The sequence below is a fragment of the Piliocolobus tephrosceles genome, chromosome 4 (genome assembly GCF_002776525.5).
Source record: "Piliocolobus tephrosceles isolate RC106 chromosome 4, ASM277652v3, whole genome shotgun sequence".
Classification (NCBI taxonomy): domain Eukaryota; kingdom Metazoa; phylum Chordata; class Mammalia; order Primates; family Cercopithecidae; genus Piliocolobus; species Piliocolobus tephrosceles.
In genome coordinates, this window is record NC_045437.1 from 99,765,958 (window position 1) to 99,781,717 (window position 15,760).

At 36.9% G+C, this 15,760-nt stretch overlaps 1 protein-coding gene across 17 annotated transcripts in view; it reads left to right on the forward strand.

Annotated features, from left to right (window-relative positions):
- The window catches only part of PAM (peptidylglycine alpha-amidating monooxygenase), a 304,923-nt gene that overhangs the window by 193,838 nt on the left and 95,325 nt on the right, over positions 1-15,760 (forward strand). For all 17 annotated transcript variants that reach the window (XM_023212219.2, XM_023212220.2, XM_026454292.1 and 14 more), the window contains one exon: positions 15,491-15,539. In XM_023212219.2, the coding sequence (XP_023067987.2) occupies positions 15,491-15,539 (49 nt within the window). The remainder of the gene's footprint in view (positions 1-15,490; positions 15,540-15,760) is intronic.

Consider the following 15,760-nt stretch of genomic DNA (forward strand, 5'->3'; position numbering starts at 1 on the left):
TCTTCTGAAAAGGATGTTATGTGTCATGTACTAATTTGTTTATAAAGCACTTGTTTTTAAAGTCAGAGACAGAGAACAGAGTTCAGGGTGACAGAATGAGAACAGCCTAACTAAAAGGGATCATCAGGCCTCACCCTTCCGTTTTACAGAAATGAAGATCGATGCTCAGAAAGGTTGCATGACTTGCCTAAGGTAGTCCAGTGCTATTTAAAACCAAAACAATTTAATTCGTATTGGATTTCTAGTTTGTGTATGTAACAAAGTTCATGCTCTAACTATATAAAACAAGTAATAGAGTCACTGTGTTTAAAAGTCTTTTGAGCCATAGTTATGAAGTGGAATGAACTGGTGCTCAGTAAAATTAATATTAATAAAGATCAGAGTGGTCTACTTCATCTCATTTATGCCTTTTCATTTTCATGTCTGAAGTAATCCATTTCCCTTATCATGTGGAGATATTTCTAAATCAGGTTGCTTCATAATCCCACTGATTTCGGAATTGTAATCGGATATTCTTCATGTTCTTCTCTAACCTTCATTATACACAAGCAGCTTGATGTGAGTCATGTGAATGATTTCAGGACTATTTAATACCTCCCAAATGATCTAAAAGAAGCCTATTATTCTGCAGTACTTTTTTCTCTTGCCAGTCTCTTCACATAACTGTGAGCTCTCTGATTCTCTAGCTTGCTGCATTTCAACTTTGTTAATCATCTTTAGTATGGAAGACAAATGATCCTTAGTCATCTCATTGATTCCATGGGACACCTGTTTATTTTAATACCTAAATATGGCCATTATGTATCAGGAATTACATTTTCATTCATTCGGTTATGCGAAGATATGTAAAGCACTGCAGTTATACTTCTTTTTTAAAGAATGTATTCAGAATGTGTTTTATCCCTTAAAATATGGATTTTTTAAAAAGTAATTCAACATTGAACAATATAGTATTTAGCGTAAGTGATGTCTTTTTTGGGAAAAGAAAAGCTTTCCTACATGCAATTTAGCTTTTCAGATTTACATTTAGTTCTTCTAGTTTTTTGAGAAATCCTTATGCTTTACCTTTATTGATGCCTTTGCAACTCATGTTTTTTTAATCACTCATAATTATTAACTCATTTTTAAAAGCTGGTCAGAGCTACATAGTCATCATCTAATTAATTCCATTTGAATTAATGGCAAATAGCTTTAAATTTTTAACCCAATTAAATTAAGAGGAGAAATAAAAAAGTCACTTGCCCACTGGCACAGACTAAAATTAGGAGCTACACAATTCTGTTTCGGTAAAATCTAGTTCAGGGCGCTCACAACAGTAGCGGAGGTTGGTTTTTCACTGACCACTCCCACTCCCATAGGCTTCCTGCCTTTCACGTTGTTCCCCACTGATGTCTTCATGCCTTTCTGACATGTTTGTTTATTATGTTCTAGGAATTCTGGGAAAAGAAGGAAGTCATTAGAAGTGCTAGGACTTGCACATTCCATTTCCCGTTTAGTACTAATTCCTTTTATGTTAATTAACTGTTTTTACTTGTAAAACAGAAAGGATACCCTAAACAGATACATTACCTAAAAAAGTATTTGATGAAAACCATTCAAATATGTTTAATAATTGACAGAATATTCTATTAGCAAAATAAAATCAAATATTCCCTAGACTCAGAAGAGAACCTTCTAGCCTTCCTATTTCTCCCAATAGAAACGTTATTCTTTTCATCCAGTTTGTAAACCCTTCACCTGATCTCCATTTCTTCTCATTACATATTAATTATTCTTTTTCTATCTTTAAAAACTTTCAAAACGCTTTCTTCTTGTGAGGCCATCTTTCCTCCCTCACACTTTTTGAGTCTCATTTCTTTGCAAGTACATCATATCCTTGTTTCACAATTTAACTGTGATGTACCCCAAATAATAACTGAAAGTAAAGTAAAATCTGGTCAGTAGCCACAGACCCTTCTCACGCTGACTCTTTGTCTTATAGTATAAAGTCTTGCAAAATGCTAAGGGAATGTTGAGAGATAATTCAGGTCACTGAAGGGTTTCAGTATTTTTTTCATTAACATAATAATCATAATCATACTTAGCATTTATATACTACTTTTCAATTTAGAAGTGCCTTATAAATGTTACTTTTTAAATACTCATACTACATTACTACATAAATATATTGAATGACGGAAAAATTAATATTAAATCAAATGTATGAGGTATAATGTTCAAAGTGTATTCCCTAATTAATACCAGGGACTACATGCATACCTAATTGTATGTAAATTAGATATTTTGGATTTATTTTTTCACCAAAGAACCAAAACACAATACAGAATAGTATTTTAAGTAGATTAAGATGATTGGGTTGAAAATGTAGATACTGATTTTAGTTTGACCTTAAAAAATATATTTCTTCCAATTAAATTATAGCTTTTGCAGAATATAAACTTCCTGTGTTCCCAACAAGATAAACCAGGTTACCCTTCCTTGGTTTATCATGAGTCTTTATAGGTTTAAGTAAAACAAAAGAGGGACAACACATTGTTGTACAAAATAGTTGAGAATTCCAATGGGAATGAAAGGAAACCTTTTATATATGTATATACACACACATATATATGAAAACACCCTCAAGACTATCAAAAATTTGTAATAATTTTATATGAGAAATAATTTTCAGCTTTATATTTTAAATTGTATTTAAAAGGACTTTTAAAAATCAAAGCTCTTCAATCCCTTTTCATTACATGATTTATTTTACCTAGTACTTTCTTTATGGTTTCTAGACTTTTGCAGCTACATTCTGGACTCGGGGAAAAACAGATAATAATTGGGACAATGCAAGAGGAAATTGAGATTATCATTTAAAGTGTTTGTGTGTGTGTGTGTATAATGCTATATGTATTTTATATCTATAAATATAAATATAGATATAGATATAGATATAAAACAGAGGTAAGAAAATGAAAAGTAGTTAGTAGACCTTTTGACCAGAAGAAAGAGGAAATAAAACAGTAAATATTTCTCTTTTTTTTATTATTATTATTATACTTTAAGTTCTAGGGTACATGTGCATAACGTGCAGGTTTGTTACATATGTATACTTGTGCCATGTTGGTGTGCTGCCTGCCATGTTGGTGTGCTGCACCTATCAACTCGTCAGCACCCATAAACTCGTCATTTACATCAGGTATAACTCCCAGTGCAATCCCTCCCCCCTCCCCCCTCCCCATGATAGGCCCCGGTGTGTGATGTTCCCCTTCCCGAGTCCAAGTGATCTCATTGTTCAGTTCCCACATATGAGTGAGAACATGTGGTGTTTGGTTTTCTGTTCTTGCGATAGTTTGCTAAGAATGATGGTTTCCAGCTGCATCCATGTCCCTACAAAGGATGCAAACTCATCCTTTTTTATGGCTGCATAGTATTCCATGGTGTATATGTGCCACATTTTCTTAATCCAGTCTGTCACTGATGGACATTTGGGTTGATTCCAAGTCTTTGCTATTGTGAATAGTGCCGCAATAAACATACGTGTGCATGTGTCTTTATAGCAGCATGATTTATAATCCTTTGGGTATATACCCAGTAATGGGATGGCTGGGTCATATGGTACATCTAGTTCTAGATCCTTGAGGAATCACCATACTGTTTTCCATAATGGTTGAACTAGTTTACAATCCCACCAACAGTGTAAAAGTATCCCTATTTCTCCACATCCTCTCCAGCACCTGTTGTTTCCTGACTTTTTAATGATTGCCATTCTAACTGGTGTGAGATGATATCTCATTGTGGTTTTAATTTGCATTTCTCTGATGGCCAGTGATGATGAGCATTTTTTCATGTGTCTGTTGGCTGTATGAATGTCTTCTTTTGAGAAATGTCTGTTCATATCCTTTGCTCACTTTTTGATGGGGTTGTTTGTTTTTTTCTTGTAAATTTGTTTGAGTTCTTTGTAGGTTCTGGATATCAGCCCTTTGTCAGATGAGTAGATTGCAAAAATTTTCTCCCATTCTGTAGGTTGCCTGTTCACTCTCATGGTAGTTTATTTTGCTGTGCAGAAGCTCTTTAGTTTAATTAGATCCCATTTGTCAATTTTGACTTTTGTTGCCGTTGCTTTTGGTGTTTTAGACATGAAGTCCTTGCCCATGCCTATGTCCCGAATGGTATTACTTAGGTTTTCTTCTAGGGTTTTTATGGTGTTAGGTCTAACATTTAAGTCTCTAATCCATCTTGAATTAATTTTCGTATAAGGAGTAAGGAAAGGATCCAGTTCCAGCTTTCTACTTAGGGCTAGCCAATTTTCCCAGCATCATTTATTAAATAGGGAATCCTTTCCCCATTTCTTGTTTTTGTCAGGTTTGTCAAAGATCAGATGGCTGTAGATGTGTGGTATTATTTCTGAGGACTGTGTTCTGTTCCATTGGTCTATATCTCTGTTTTGGTACCAGTACCATGCTGTTTTGGTTACTGTAGCCTTGTAGTATAGTTTGAAGTCAGGTAGCATGATGCCTCCAGCTTTGTTCTTTTGACTTAGGATTGTCTTGGCAATGCGGGCTCTTTTTTGGTTCCATATGAACTTTAAAGCAGTTTTTTTTCCAATTCTGTGAAGAAACTCATTGGCAGCTTGATGGGGATGGCATTGAATCTATAAATAACTTTGGGCAGTATGGCCATTTTAACAATATTGATTCTTCCTATCCATGAGCATGGTATGCTCTTCCATTTGTTTGTGTCCTCTTTTATTTCACTGAGCAGTAGTCTGTAGTTCTCCTTGAAGAGGTCCTTTACATCCCTTGTAAGTTGGATTCCTACGTATTTTATTCTCTTTGAAGCAATTGTGAATGGAAGTTCATTCCTGATTTGGCTCTCTGCTTGTCTGTTACTGGTGTATAAGAATGCTTGTGATTTTTGCACATTAATTTTGTATCCTGAGACTTTGCTGAAGTTTCTTATCAGCTTAAGGAGATTTTGGGCTGAGATGATGGGGTTTTCTAAATATACAATCATGTCATCTGTAAACAGGGACAATTTGAGTTCTTCTTTTCCTAACTGAATACCCTTGATTTCTTTCTCTTGCCTGATTGCCCTAGCCAGAACTTCCAACACTATGTTGAATAGGAGTGGTGAGAGAGGACATCCCTGTCTTGTGCCAGTTTTCAAAGGGAATTTTTCCAGTTTTTGCCCATTCAGTATGATATTGGCTGTGGGTTTGTCATAAATAGCTCTTATTATTTTGAGATATGTTCCATCAATACCGAATTTATTGAGCGTTTTTAGCATGAAGGGCTGTTGAATTTTGTCAAAGGCCTTTTCCGCATCTATTGAGATAATCATGTGGTTTTTGTCTTTGGTTCTGTTTACATGCTGGATTACGTTTATTGATTTGCGAATGTTGAACCAGCCTTGCATCCCAGGGATGAAGCCCACTTGATCATGGTGGATAAGCTTTTTGATGTGCTGCTGAATCCGGTTTGCCAGTATTTTATTGAGGATTTTTGCATCGATGTTCATCAGGGAGATTGGTCTAAAATTCTCTTTTTTTGTTGTGTCTCTGCCCAGCCTTGGTATCAGGATGATGTTGGCCTCATAAAATGAGTTAGGGAGGATTCCCTCTTTTTCTATTGATTGGAATAGTTTCAGAAGGAATGGTACCAGCTCCTCCTTGTACCTCTGGTAGAATTCAGCTGTGAATCCATCTGGTCCTGGACTTTTTTTGGTTGGTAGGCTATTAATTATTGCCTCAATTTCAGAGCCTGCTATTGGTCTATTCAGGGATTCAGCTTCTTCCTGGTTTAGTCTTGGGAGAGTGTAAGTGTCCAGGAAATTATCCATTTCTTCTAGATTTTCTAGTTTATTTGCATAGAGGTGTTTATAGTATTCTCTGATGGTAGTTTGTATTTCTGTGGGGTCGGTGGTGATATCCCCTTTATCATTTTTATTGCGTCTATTTGATTCTTCTCTCTTTTCTTCTTTATTAGTCTTGCTAGCAGTCTATCAATTCTGTTGATCTTTTCAAAAATCCAGTTCCTGGATTCGTTGATTTTTGGAGGGTTTTTTGTGTCTCTATCTCCTTCAGTTCTGCTCTGATCTTAGTTATTTCTTGCCTTCTGCTAGCTTTTGAATGTGTTTGCTCTTGCTTCTCTAGTTCTTTTAATTGTGATGTTAGAGTGTCAATTTTAGATCTTTCCTGCTTTCTTTTGTGGGCACTTAGTGCTATAAATATCCCTCTACACACTGCTTTAAATGTGTCCCAGAGATTCTGGTATGTTGTATCTTTGTTCTCATTGGTTTCAAAGAACATCTTTATTTCTGCCTTCATTTCGTTATGTACCCAGTAGTCATTCAGGAGCAGGTTATTCAGTTTCCATGTAGTTGAGCGGTTTTGATTGAGTTTCTTAGTCCTGAGTTCTAGTTTGATTGCACTGTGGTCTGAGAGACAGTTTGTTATAATTTCTGTTTTTGTACATTTGCTGAGGAGTGCTTTACTTCCAATTATGTGGTCAATTTTGGAATAAGTGTGATGTGGTGCTGAGAAGAATGTATATTCTGTTGATTTGGGGTGGAGAGTTCTGTAGATGTCTATTAGGTCTGCTTGGTGCAGAGATGAGTTCAATTCCTGGATATCCTTGTTAACTTCTGTCTCGTTCATCTGTCTAATGTTGACAGTGGGGTGTTGAAGTCTCCCATTATTATTGTATGGGAGTCTAAGTCTCTTTGTAATCTCTAAGGACTTGCTTTATGAATCTGGGTGCTCCTTTATTGGGTGCATATATATTTAGGATAGTTAGCTCTTCCTGTTGAATTGATCCCTTTACCATTATGTAATGTCCTTCTTTGTCTCTTTTGATCTTTGATGCTTTAAACTCTGTTTTATCAGAGACTAGGATTGCAACTCTTGCTTTTTTTTTGTTCTCCATTTGCTTGATAGATCTTCCTCCATCCCTTTATTTTGAGCCTATGTATGTCTCTGCATGTGAGATGGGTCTCCTGAATATAGTAAACTGATGGGTCCTGACTCTTTATCCAGTTTGCCAGTCTATGTCTTTTAATTGGACCATTTAGTCCATTTACATTTAAGGTTAATATTGTTATGTGTGAACTTGATCCTGCCATTATGATATTAACTGGTTATTTTGCTCGTTAGTTGATGCAGTTTCTTCCTAGCCTCGATGGTCTTTACATTTTGGCATGTTTTTGCAATGGCTGGTACCGGTTGTTCTTTTCCATGTTTAGTGCTTCCTTCAGGGTCTCTTGTAAGGCAGGCCTGGTGGTGACACAATCTCTAAGCATTTGCTTATCTGTAAAGGGTTTTATTTCTCCTTCACTTATGAAACTTAGTTTGGCTGGATATGAAATTCTGGGTTGAAAATTCTTTTCTTTAAGAACGTTGAATATTGGCCCCCACTCTCTTCTGGCTTGTAGAGTTTCTGCCGAGAGATCTGCTGTTAGTCTGATGGGCTTCCCTTTGTGGGTAACCCAACCTTTCTCTCTGGCTGCCCTTAAGATTTTTTCCTTCATTTCAACTTTGGCGAATCTGGCAATTATGTGTCTTGGAGTTGCTCTTCTCAAGCAGCATCTTTGTGGCATTCTCTGTATTTCCTGAATTTGAATGTTGGCCTGCCCTACTAGGTTGGGGAAGTTCTCCTGGATGATATCCTGAAGAGTGTTTTCCAACTTGGTTCCATTTTCCCCCTCACTTTCAGGCACCCCAATCAGACGTAGATTTGGTCTTTTTACATAATCCCATACTTCTTGCAGGCTTTGTTCATTTCTTTTTCTTCTTTTTTCGTTAGATTTCTCTTCTCACTTCATTTCATTCATTTGGTCCTCAATCGCTGATACTCTTTCTTCCAGTTGATCGAGTCGGTTACTGAAGCTTGTGCATTTGTCACATATTTCTCGTGTCATGGTTTTCATCTCTGTCAGTTTGTTTATGGCCTTCTCTGCATTAATTATTCTAGTTTTCAATTCTTCCACTCTTTTTTCAAGATTTTTAGTTTATTTGTGCCTGGTACGTAATTCTTCCTTTAGTTCTGAGAAGTTTGATGGACTGAAGCCTTCTTCTCTCATCTCGTCAAAGTCATTCTCCGTCCAGCTTTGATCCGTTGCTGGAGAAGAGCTGCGTTCCTTTGCAGGGGGAGATGCGCTCTTATTTTTTGAATTTCCAGCTTTTCTGCCCTGCCTTTTCCCCATCTTTGTGGTTTTATCTGCCTCTGGTCTTTGATGATGGTGATGTACTGATGAGGTTTTGGTGTGGGTGTCCTTCCTGTTTGTTAGTTTTCCTTCTAACAGTCAGGACCCTCAGCTGTAGGTCTGTTGGAGATCGCTTGAGGTCCACTCCAGACCCTGTTTGCCTGGGTGTCAGCAGCAGAGGCTGCAGAAGATAGAATATTGCTGAACAGCGAGTGTACCTGTCTGATTCTTGCTTTGGAAGCTTCCTCTCAGGGGTGTACTCCACTGTGTGAGGTGTGGGGTGTCGGTCTGCTCCTAGTGGGGGATGTCTCCCAGTTAGGCTACTCAGGGGTCAGGGACCCACTTGAGCAGGCAGTCTGTCCGTTTTCAGATCTCAACTTCCGTGTTGGGAGATCCACTGCTCTCTTCAAAGCTGTCAGACAGAGTTGTTTGCATCTGCAGAGGTTTCTGCTGCTTTGTTGTTGTTGTTGTTGATTAGCTGTGCCCTGCCCCCAGAGGTGGAGTCTACAGAGACAGGCAGGGCTCCTTGAGCTGCTGTGAACTCCACTCAGTTGGAGCTTCCCCCTGGCTTTGTTTACCTACTTAAGCCTCAGCAATGGCGGGCGCCCCTCCCCCAGCCTCGCTGCTGCCTTGCAGTTAGATCGCAGACTGTTGTGCTAACAGTGAGGGAGACTCCGTGGGCGGGCGTGGGACCGTCCCGGCCAGGTGTGGGAAATAAATCTCCTGGTGTGTCCGTTTGCTAAGACCCTTGGTACAGCACAGTATTGGGGTGGGAGTTACCCGATTTTCCAGGTGTTGTGTGTCTCAGTTCCCCTGGCTAGGAAAAGGGATTCCCTTTCCCCCTTGCGCTTCCCAGGTGAGGCGATGCCTCGCCCTTCTTCAGCTCTCGCTGGTCGGGCTGTAGCATCTGACCAGCACCGATTGTCCGGCACTCTCCAGTGAGATGACCCCAGTACCTCAGTTGAAAATGCAGAAATCACCAGTCTTCTGTGTCGCTCGCGCCGGGAGTTGGAGACTGGAGCTGTTTCTATTTGGCCATCTTGCTCCGCCCTCAAAAAGTAAATATTTCTTAGTAACCAAGTGTAGTATTTAAAACTGCCCAACCAAAGCCCATGAAGCAAGTGAACAAGTTAGTTAAATGTGTCTTTTGGTTTTGGCCAAAAGACACCTCTTTCAGAAAGACAAATAAATGTTTAAATATGGTATGTACATAAATATAAAGGTTTAAAATGTAATGCCTCAGGAAGGAGATGTGAGTGGAGGATTTTGGGGTGCTGGTTACATGGATGTGTTAGTTTTTTAAGTTTCCTGGATCTGTACTTTCTGATTTGTGCACTTTTCTCTGTATCAGAGTTCCATAAAGAGTTCTAAAGCCAATCAATGATTTTGAAACTTAGCACCATACCTCTAAAAAATAACTTTGTTTATCGAGGATTGGTGGGTTTTATCTTTTAATTTGACTTTCTTGGAAGGATGCCTCTGGAGCAGGTTCATAATTGTGAGAGATGAAATAGTATCAATCATAACTTCACTGTAGACTCATATTTTTTTGCATTCATAAGAGATGGAAACAGGAAAGTGCTTTTACATTAGTTGTGCCATAACATCCTCCGCATACAGAGCTATTATAAAAGCAGGTTGTAGTGCCTGCCTTCCTGCCTTCCATTTTGATCTCTTTTGGGAACAGCACAGGCCATCATTTGTGAAAGTCGTCATCTTGCAGGATGGGTAAATGCATTTTCTCTTCCTTGCCACAAGGCAAATGGAAACTAGTAATTTCTAGTCCCATAGCAGTGAATACAAAATCAAAAGAGGCTAACTCAATGCAATGACAGTTTCAAAAGGAATTGTTTTTGAAGGTTTTTTTTCCTGTCGTGCTGGTTTATTTAGCACTGAAGCTTGTCTGCTAACCCAGCTTTCAGCAGCCTCCAGGAAAACCTCGGTGTAGCTGGTGTCATGTATTAACAGTGCCCCTATTTCAGTTATATTTTGCTAAGCAGATACACATTTGCCATGACAGCTTAAAGTGTTGATGCTTTTGAATGGAGACTTTTTTATCTCCATGTATCTGTAACTGGAGAGTTCTGATGCTCAGGACTGGTAACTCAGATTTTGTTTTGAAGGAACTAATTAAAAAAAAAATCTGGTACTCAGATTTTGTTTTAAAGGAACTAATTTAAAAAAAAAACTTTAATATATGAATTTTCTGGTTAATTTGGATGACCACCATTTTTTGAGTAGTGTTAACTGACTTTAGTACCTGCATTTCTAATCCAGATAGTACAAAAAAAAAAAAAAAAAGGAGCTGTGTCTTAGCTTCATTAAAACCAGAATTTCATTCATCATCTCTAATAGAGCCCAAAGTGAACACAGGATCTGGATCCACTGTTCCCTCAGTTGGGTTCATTTTTTATTTGCCTCTCATACATATGTCCCATCTCTCTGCAGCAGAGTTTCAGTTGCACAGAAATGACCTTTTTTATATAACACAGCCCAATTGTATAGAAATATCTTTTTAAAAAAACAACATGGCCCAAATGACACAACTGACAGTGATCTGTTCCAATGCTAAGGAAACTGGCTGTGTTGGATCTATTAGGAGACCTCAGTCTTTATTCTCCTAAGGGATTTTCAAAGTAATTATAATTATATGAAATTTCCCTCAACTTTAGAAATTAATCCCCAAATAATCTCCTACTCCTACTTGATCACCTTGGGAGCCATGATTTAGTCCCAGCAAAACATCCTGTCCCAGTAATTTAATGTTACTAATTTAGAACAAAGAACCATAAGGTAAAGATCAAAACAGTTTAATAGTCAAATAGTTATTACAACATCTATATATGTGTATTATTGCAAAGTCATTTGCATTTACTGATAATATAAAAATGATGCCCCTGATTCATTTTTGTTTGTAGTTTCAAGACAAAGAATGTAGAGAAAGTGGCCTTTAAATTAGTTCAGAACACTCTGGGAGGGTGGGAAGATACGATGCAGTTTAGAATTATTTGCTTCCAAATTTCCTAAAAAAAAAATTTTTTTTTTGAAACACTCTGTTACCCAGGCTGAAGTGCAGTGGTGTGGTCTTGGCTTACTGCAGCCTGGACCTCCCAGGCACAAGCAATCCTCACAAGTAGCTGGGGCTACAGTCACACGCCAGCATGCCTGGCTAATTTTTTTTTTTTTTTTTTTTTTGTAGAGATGCAGTTTCACCATATTGCCCAGGCTGATCTCAAACTCCTGGGGACAAGTGATTCACCTGCCTCGGTCTTCCGGAGTGCTGGGATTATGGGCATGAGCCATTGTGCCCAGCCTAATTTTTATTATTGAAGATGTTACTTCTTTTTGTTTCTCCTGAGACTTGGCAGTGGTTTCAGGCATACTTTTTAGTACCTCCTTAAAGAAAGAATCCATTATCCAAAAGGGTGGCTTGAAATAGTAGGAAATGAGTGTGCTCCTAACGTTTACCTTCACCTTCCTAGAAGAGTGTGGTGAATTGAAAATCACTCTACAAATGTCTTTCTGAAGGACGTTCCCAATTAGTGGGACATCGTTTATAACAATACATTGGTTCCCTCAGGATCAGCGGTTAGTCTCTCTTTATATTGAAGCAGGAAACAACCAGGACAAGATGAGCTCATAAAGTATAGAGCATTATCTCTAGAGGAAAAATTAGGAGAGACCAACAGAACCATCTAAGATTAAGAACCTAAGATATAGTAGGTTATTATCATGCATTATTCCACATACTTTACTACTTAGCTATGAATCCAAGCAGGAACTACAAGCTATTATGAGAAAAGCAAGCTAAATAGTTTGGGATGGATAACCTCATATCCCATGCATTCACCTCCCATTAAGAGAATTGAGCTTCCTACTTAAGTATATGTCCTTAAGTATCACTGGTTACTTATCCATTCTTGCTTAATTCCTTTATCTTAGCTCCAAGGTATTTCAACCTTGGAAATCTCTAAGAGATTGAACCCTTATTTTTTATTTTTGCCCTTTTTTCCTAGTAAATAACATTTATTAAACATTAATATTAGAGAATTATATTTGATACTCCGATGTGTCACCAATTAGCTGAATTACCTTAAGAGGCAACACACTTAATCTCTGTGACCTCTTTTTCCTATCCATAAAGTGTAAGATTTGAACTCCATCATGTCTGGTTTTCCTTTCGGTTCTGAGATTCTATGAGTCTACATATCTGATAAAATACTTCGGTGTGGTTATACATCTCTGCCTGAGCAGAGGAAAGCAATTTCTCAAAGGCAAGCTCAGACCCTTGTGAAGCAGTCATTCAGTTTCATCTTCTTTAAAATTAGATTCTGATTGAATGCTATTTTCAAGTCTCATCCAGTATCTGGAAATACTCATTTATTTCATTATCGACTACTCTTTGGAAGTCTTACCACCCAACCACCAGCACTGCAATACTGTCTTTATGTTATGATATGCCTCTAAGGCATTATCAGAAATGGCTATTTTACATTTCTTTTTAAAAATTATTATTTCAACTTTTCCACTGTAAATATCTTCAACATTACAAAAGCTTCTTCTACATGCATATGACATTATAATGGAATATAATGACATAATGAAATATCCCTCTCAGTTTTACCTTATACCTATCTAGTGAATGAAGTTTCATCTCCATGTCTTAAGACCCCTTATGCTAAAATTATTTTTACTGCAAGAGAACAACCACTATGAAACATCTTTTTAACAGGGATGTCTTGGGGTTCAATTCTCTGTAAATACAGGACATTAGTAGCTAAAGGCCAAGTATTTACCTGTGTGCCTTTGAGAGAGAGTTAACCTGGAGCCCATCCCAATGAAAGAAAGAATATTTACTTTGGAATAATAAAACTAAAATAAGAATAAATGAAACCACCTTAAAAGAACAGCTGTTAGGACTTTTGCATGATAATGTTGTACAGAATAAGTGAATGTACATTGAAAGAATAATTTTGATATCAACACAAAAATGACCTCATTATCTTTTCTGCAAACCTAGGATCCCGTTGAACTGACTTCAAGCCCAATACTCAGAAAAACAATCAGGTTGTCTTGGGTCTGGTCAAGGAGTGCATTGTTACTAAATGTCATGGAAGGACCCGGAAACATTATCAACTTCCTCACGGTCCCATGGCCTCTAATTTAAGAATTTCATTTTAGCCAGACTATGGTATTTATCTTAATAAAATTTCTTTGCTTCACTTATGATTTTATTCTGTGTCTACCTAGTTCAGACCCTTCTGAGAACATGTTTTGCACAATATCTTCAACATACCAAATTTCACTTCTAATTTCTTTTTTTAAACTATTTTACCCTTTTAATGTTCCCATGTTTTTCCTGCTTTCTTCTAGTCCTGTGTTATTACTTGGAGAAATTTGATGTGCTTCAATTTCTTTCATTAAAGAAATTTCACACTCAAAACTGTGAAAATACATTTCTTGAAAATAAAATATTCATGTGCTGAATTTTTTTTGAAATCTACCAATGGAATAATAATAATTAAGCATTTAGTGAATTTTTCCTATGCTCTAAATAGAGTGCTAAGTTCTTTACTTAAGTTATCTCAATTGTAGACTACTTAGAGTTTCTTACTGGTATAAATATTGATCACTAGTGCTAATCTACTGAGTATTAAATACCTAGATTTTACTACTCTTAGACAAAGGAACTCAGTGAGCACCTAGTTGAAAACTGATGATGGTCCTGTAAGACACTATCCTATAATCAAATAATTCTGCAGGATTGAAAAATACAAGTGAATCGTATACCTTCTACCTGACAAATTTGGCATGTGGAAATGTGCAATATTAAGACTGAAATATAAATTCAATATTTATGTTGAAATATCAATTCAATATTTATGTTGAAACGTACATCTGTAGTTCATATAGCTTATATAAACTATAAACTAAATATATGTAAAAAATACAGAAATATATATACATATATTTTGCTTCCTTTCTACCTTTCCTTCAAATTCAATCCTCTTATTTGACTATTTTAGTTCTTTGACTCACGGCAGTTCCCATCTGTTTTTTAAGCAGCAGGATTCCATTTCTGTGGTCTTCGACTCTGAGTTAACTTTGCTATCAATTCTACTCCTCTCCTCTCTCCTTTTTACTTTTATTCTAGTCACAAAATAAGTCTATCCAGCTGGCTTTTTCAGCCAGGATATATGATTTTGATATTCTGAGTTCATTTTCTGTACAGTTCTTAACTCTCTCAGTACTGATTGTTTTTTCATTTTATGTAGTAAAATATTAGCAGAAGCATCAATTTTTTATTACAATAAATGTTTTAAGTGTCAAGTGCTTTTATGATGATGCAGTCAGAGACAGATTTTATATATAGCCTAGTGAATTGAAATGAATTAATTTTTAGGAGGTTTCATATCTTGTGGCCCAAGCACTGTATTACAACAGAAGGGCAAAGTCAGAGCACACTGCAAATCATCAGGGAAATATGCAAAACTAGCTGAAGTTTCTGAGTTCACAGAAGTAAGATCAGCATAGAGGTTATGGAAATAATAATGCATCACTGTGGCAAGGATCGTGTTGGAGGTCATAATCTACACACCAAACACTGAGGCTGAAATATGCTGCTTATCAAAACTGCCACCTGCTATAGGAGCAGCTGTAGATCCACGACCCCTGCTGGCCTCCAGACCACCTTGTTTGAGGGCATTCAAGTTGCTCCCACTGGAACTTCTCACTGTGTATATGTGCAAGCATATGGGCTCTTTAGGTCAAACTGTGGAAAACTGTACTAGAAGAAATTAAAAGTCCCTACAATAGTAAAATTCTATTTTGAAATAACGAATATACGAGTGTTAGTAGACTTCAACAATACCTAAAGTATATGAAAACCTAAATTATGAACTACACTTTTTAAAAAATAAAAAAGTCTGTTGTTTGGTGTGGCATGGAGCAAACTATTTTAGTTCAGCAACTTTTCTGGGTTTTTCAACAATACAGATAATGCATAGAGAGTAGCAACAACTTTCTAGCATCTCGTATGTTTGCAGGAAAGTCAATATATTGTTCAATTTGATGAGTCAAGAAACACCATAGACTGCATGAAATGTTCTGTTTTTGCTGTTATGATACATTGGCAATTAAAGGAATTACTGGATATGAAAGTACTCAGTAAATCATAAAGAACAATACAGATGAAACATAACTTGTGTTTTAAAATATTTGGTTATAGTAATTTCAAACTTACTAGTTTGAAATCTGTTTTCTACATTTTCATATTTAAGATATGTGTTTCTATGTATGTTTTCAGATAATCACAAGGACTGTTCTGGTGTGTCCTTACACCTCACACGTCTGCCGTAAGTACTTTCATTTTTCCTAGAGCAGCAGCAACTTTAACATCTTTGTGAACTTAGAGTGGGAAGTTCACTGTATTAATTATCTGTGGGTAAAAATTAACCTAAACTAACTGGCTTAAAACAACAAGTATGTATTGTCTCATTTTCCTGTATGTCAGTAATTGGGCACACTTAGCTGGATCCTCAGGCATGTGGTCTCACACAGAGGCTGTAGTCAGAAT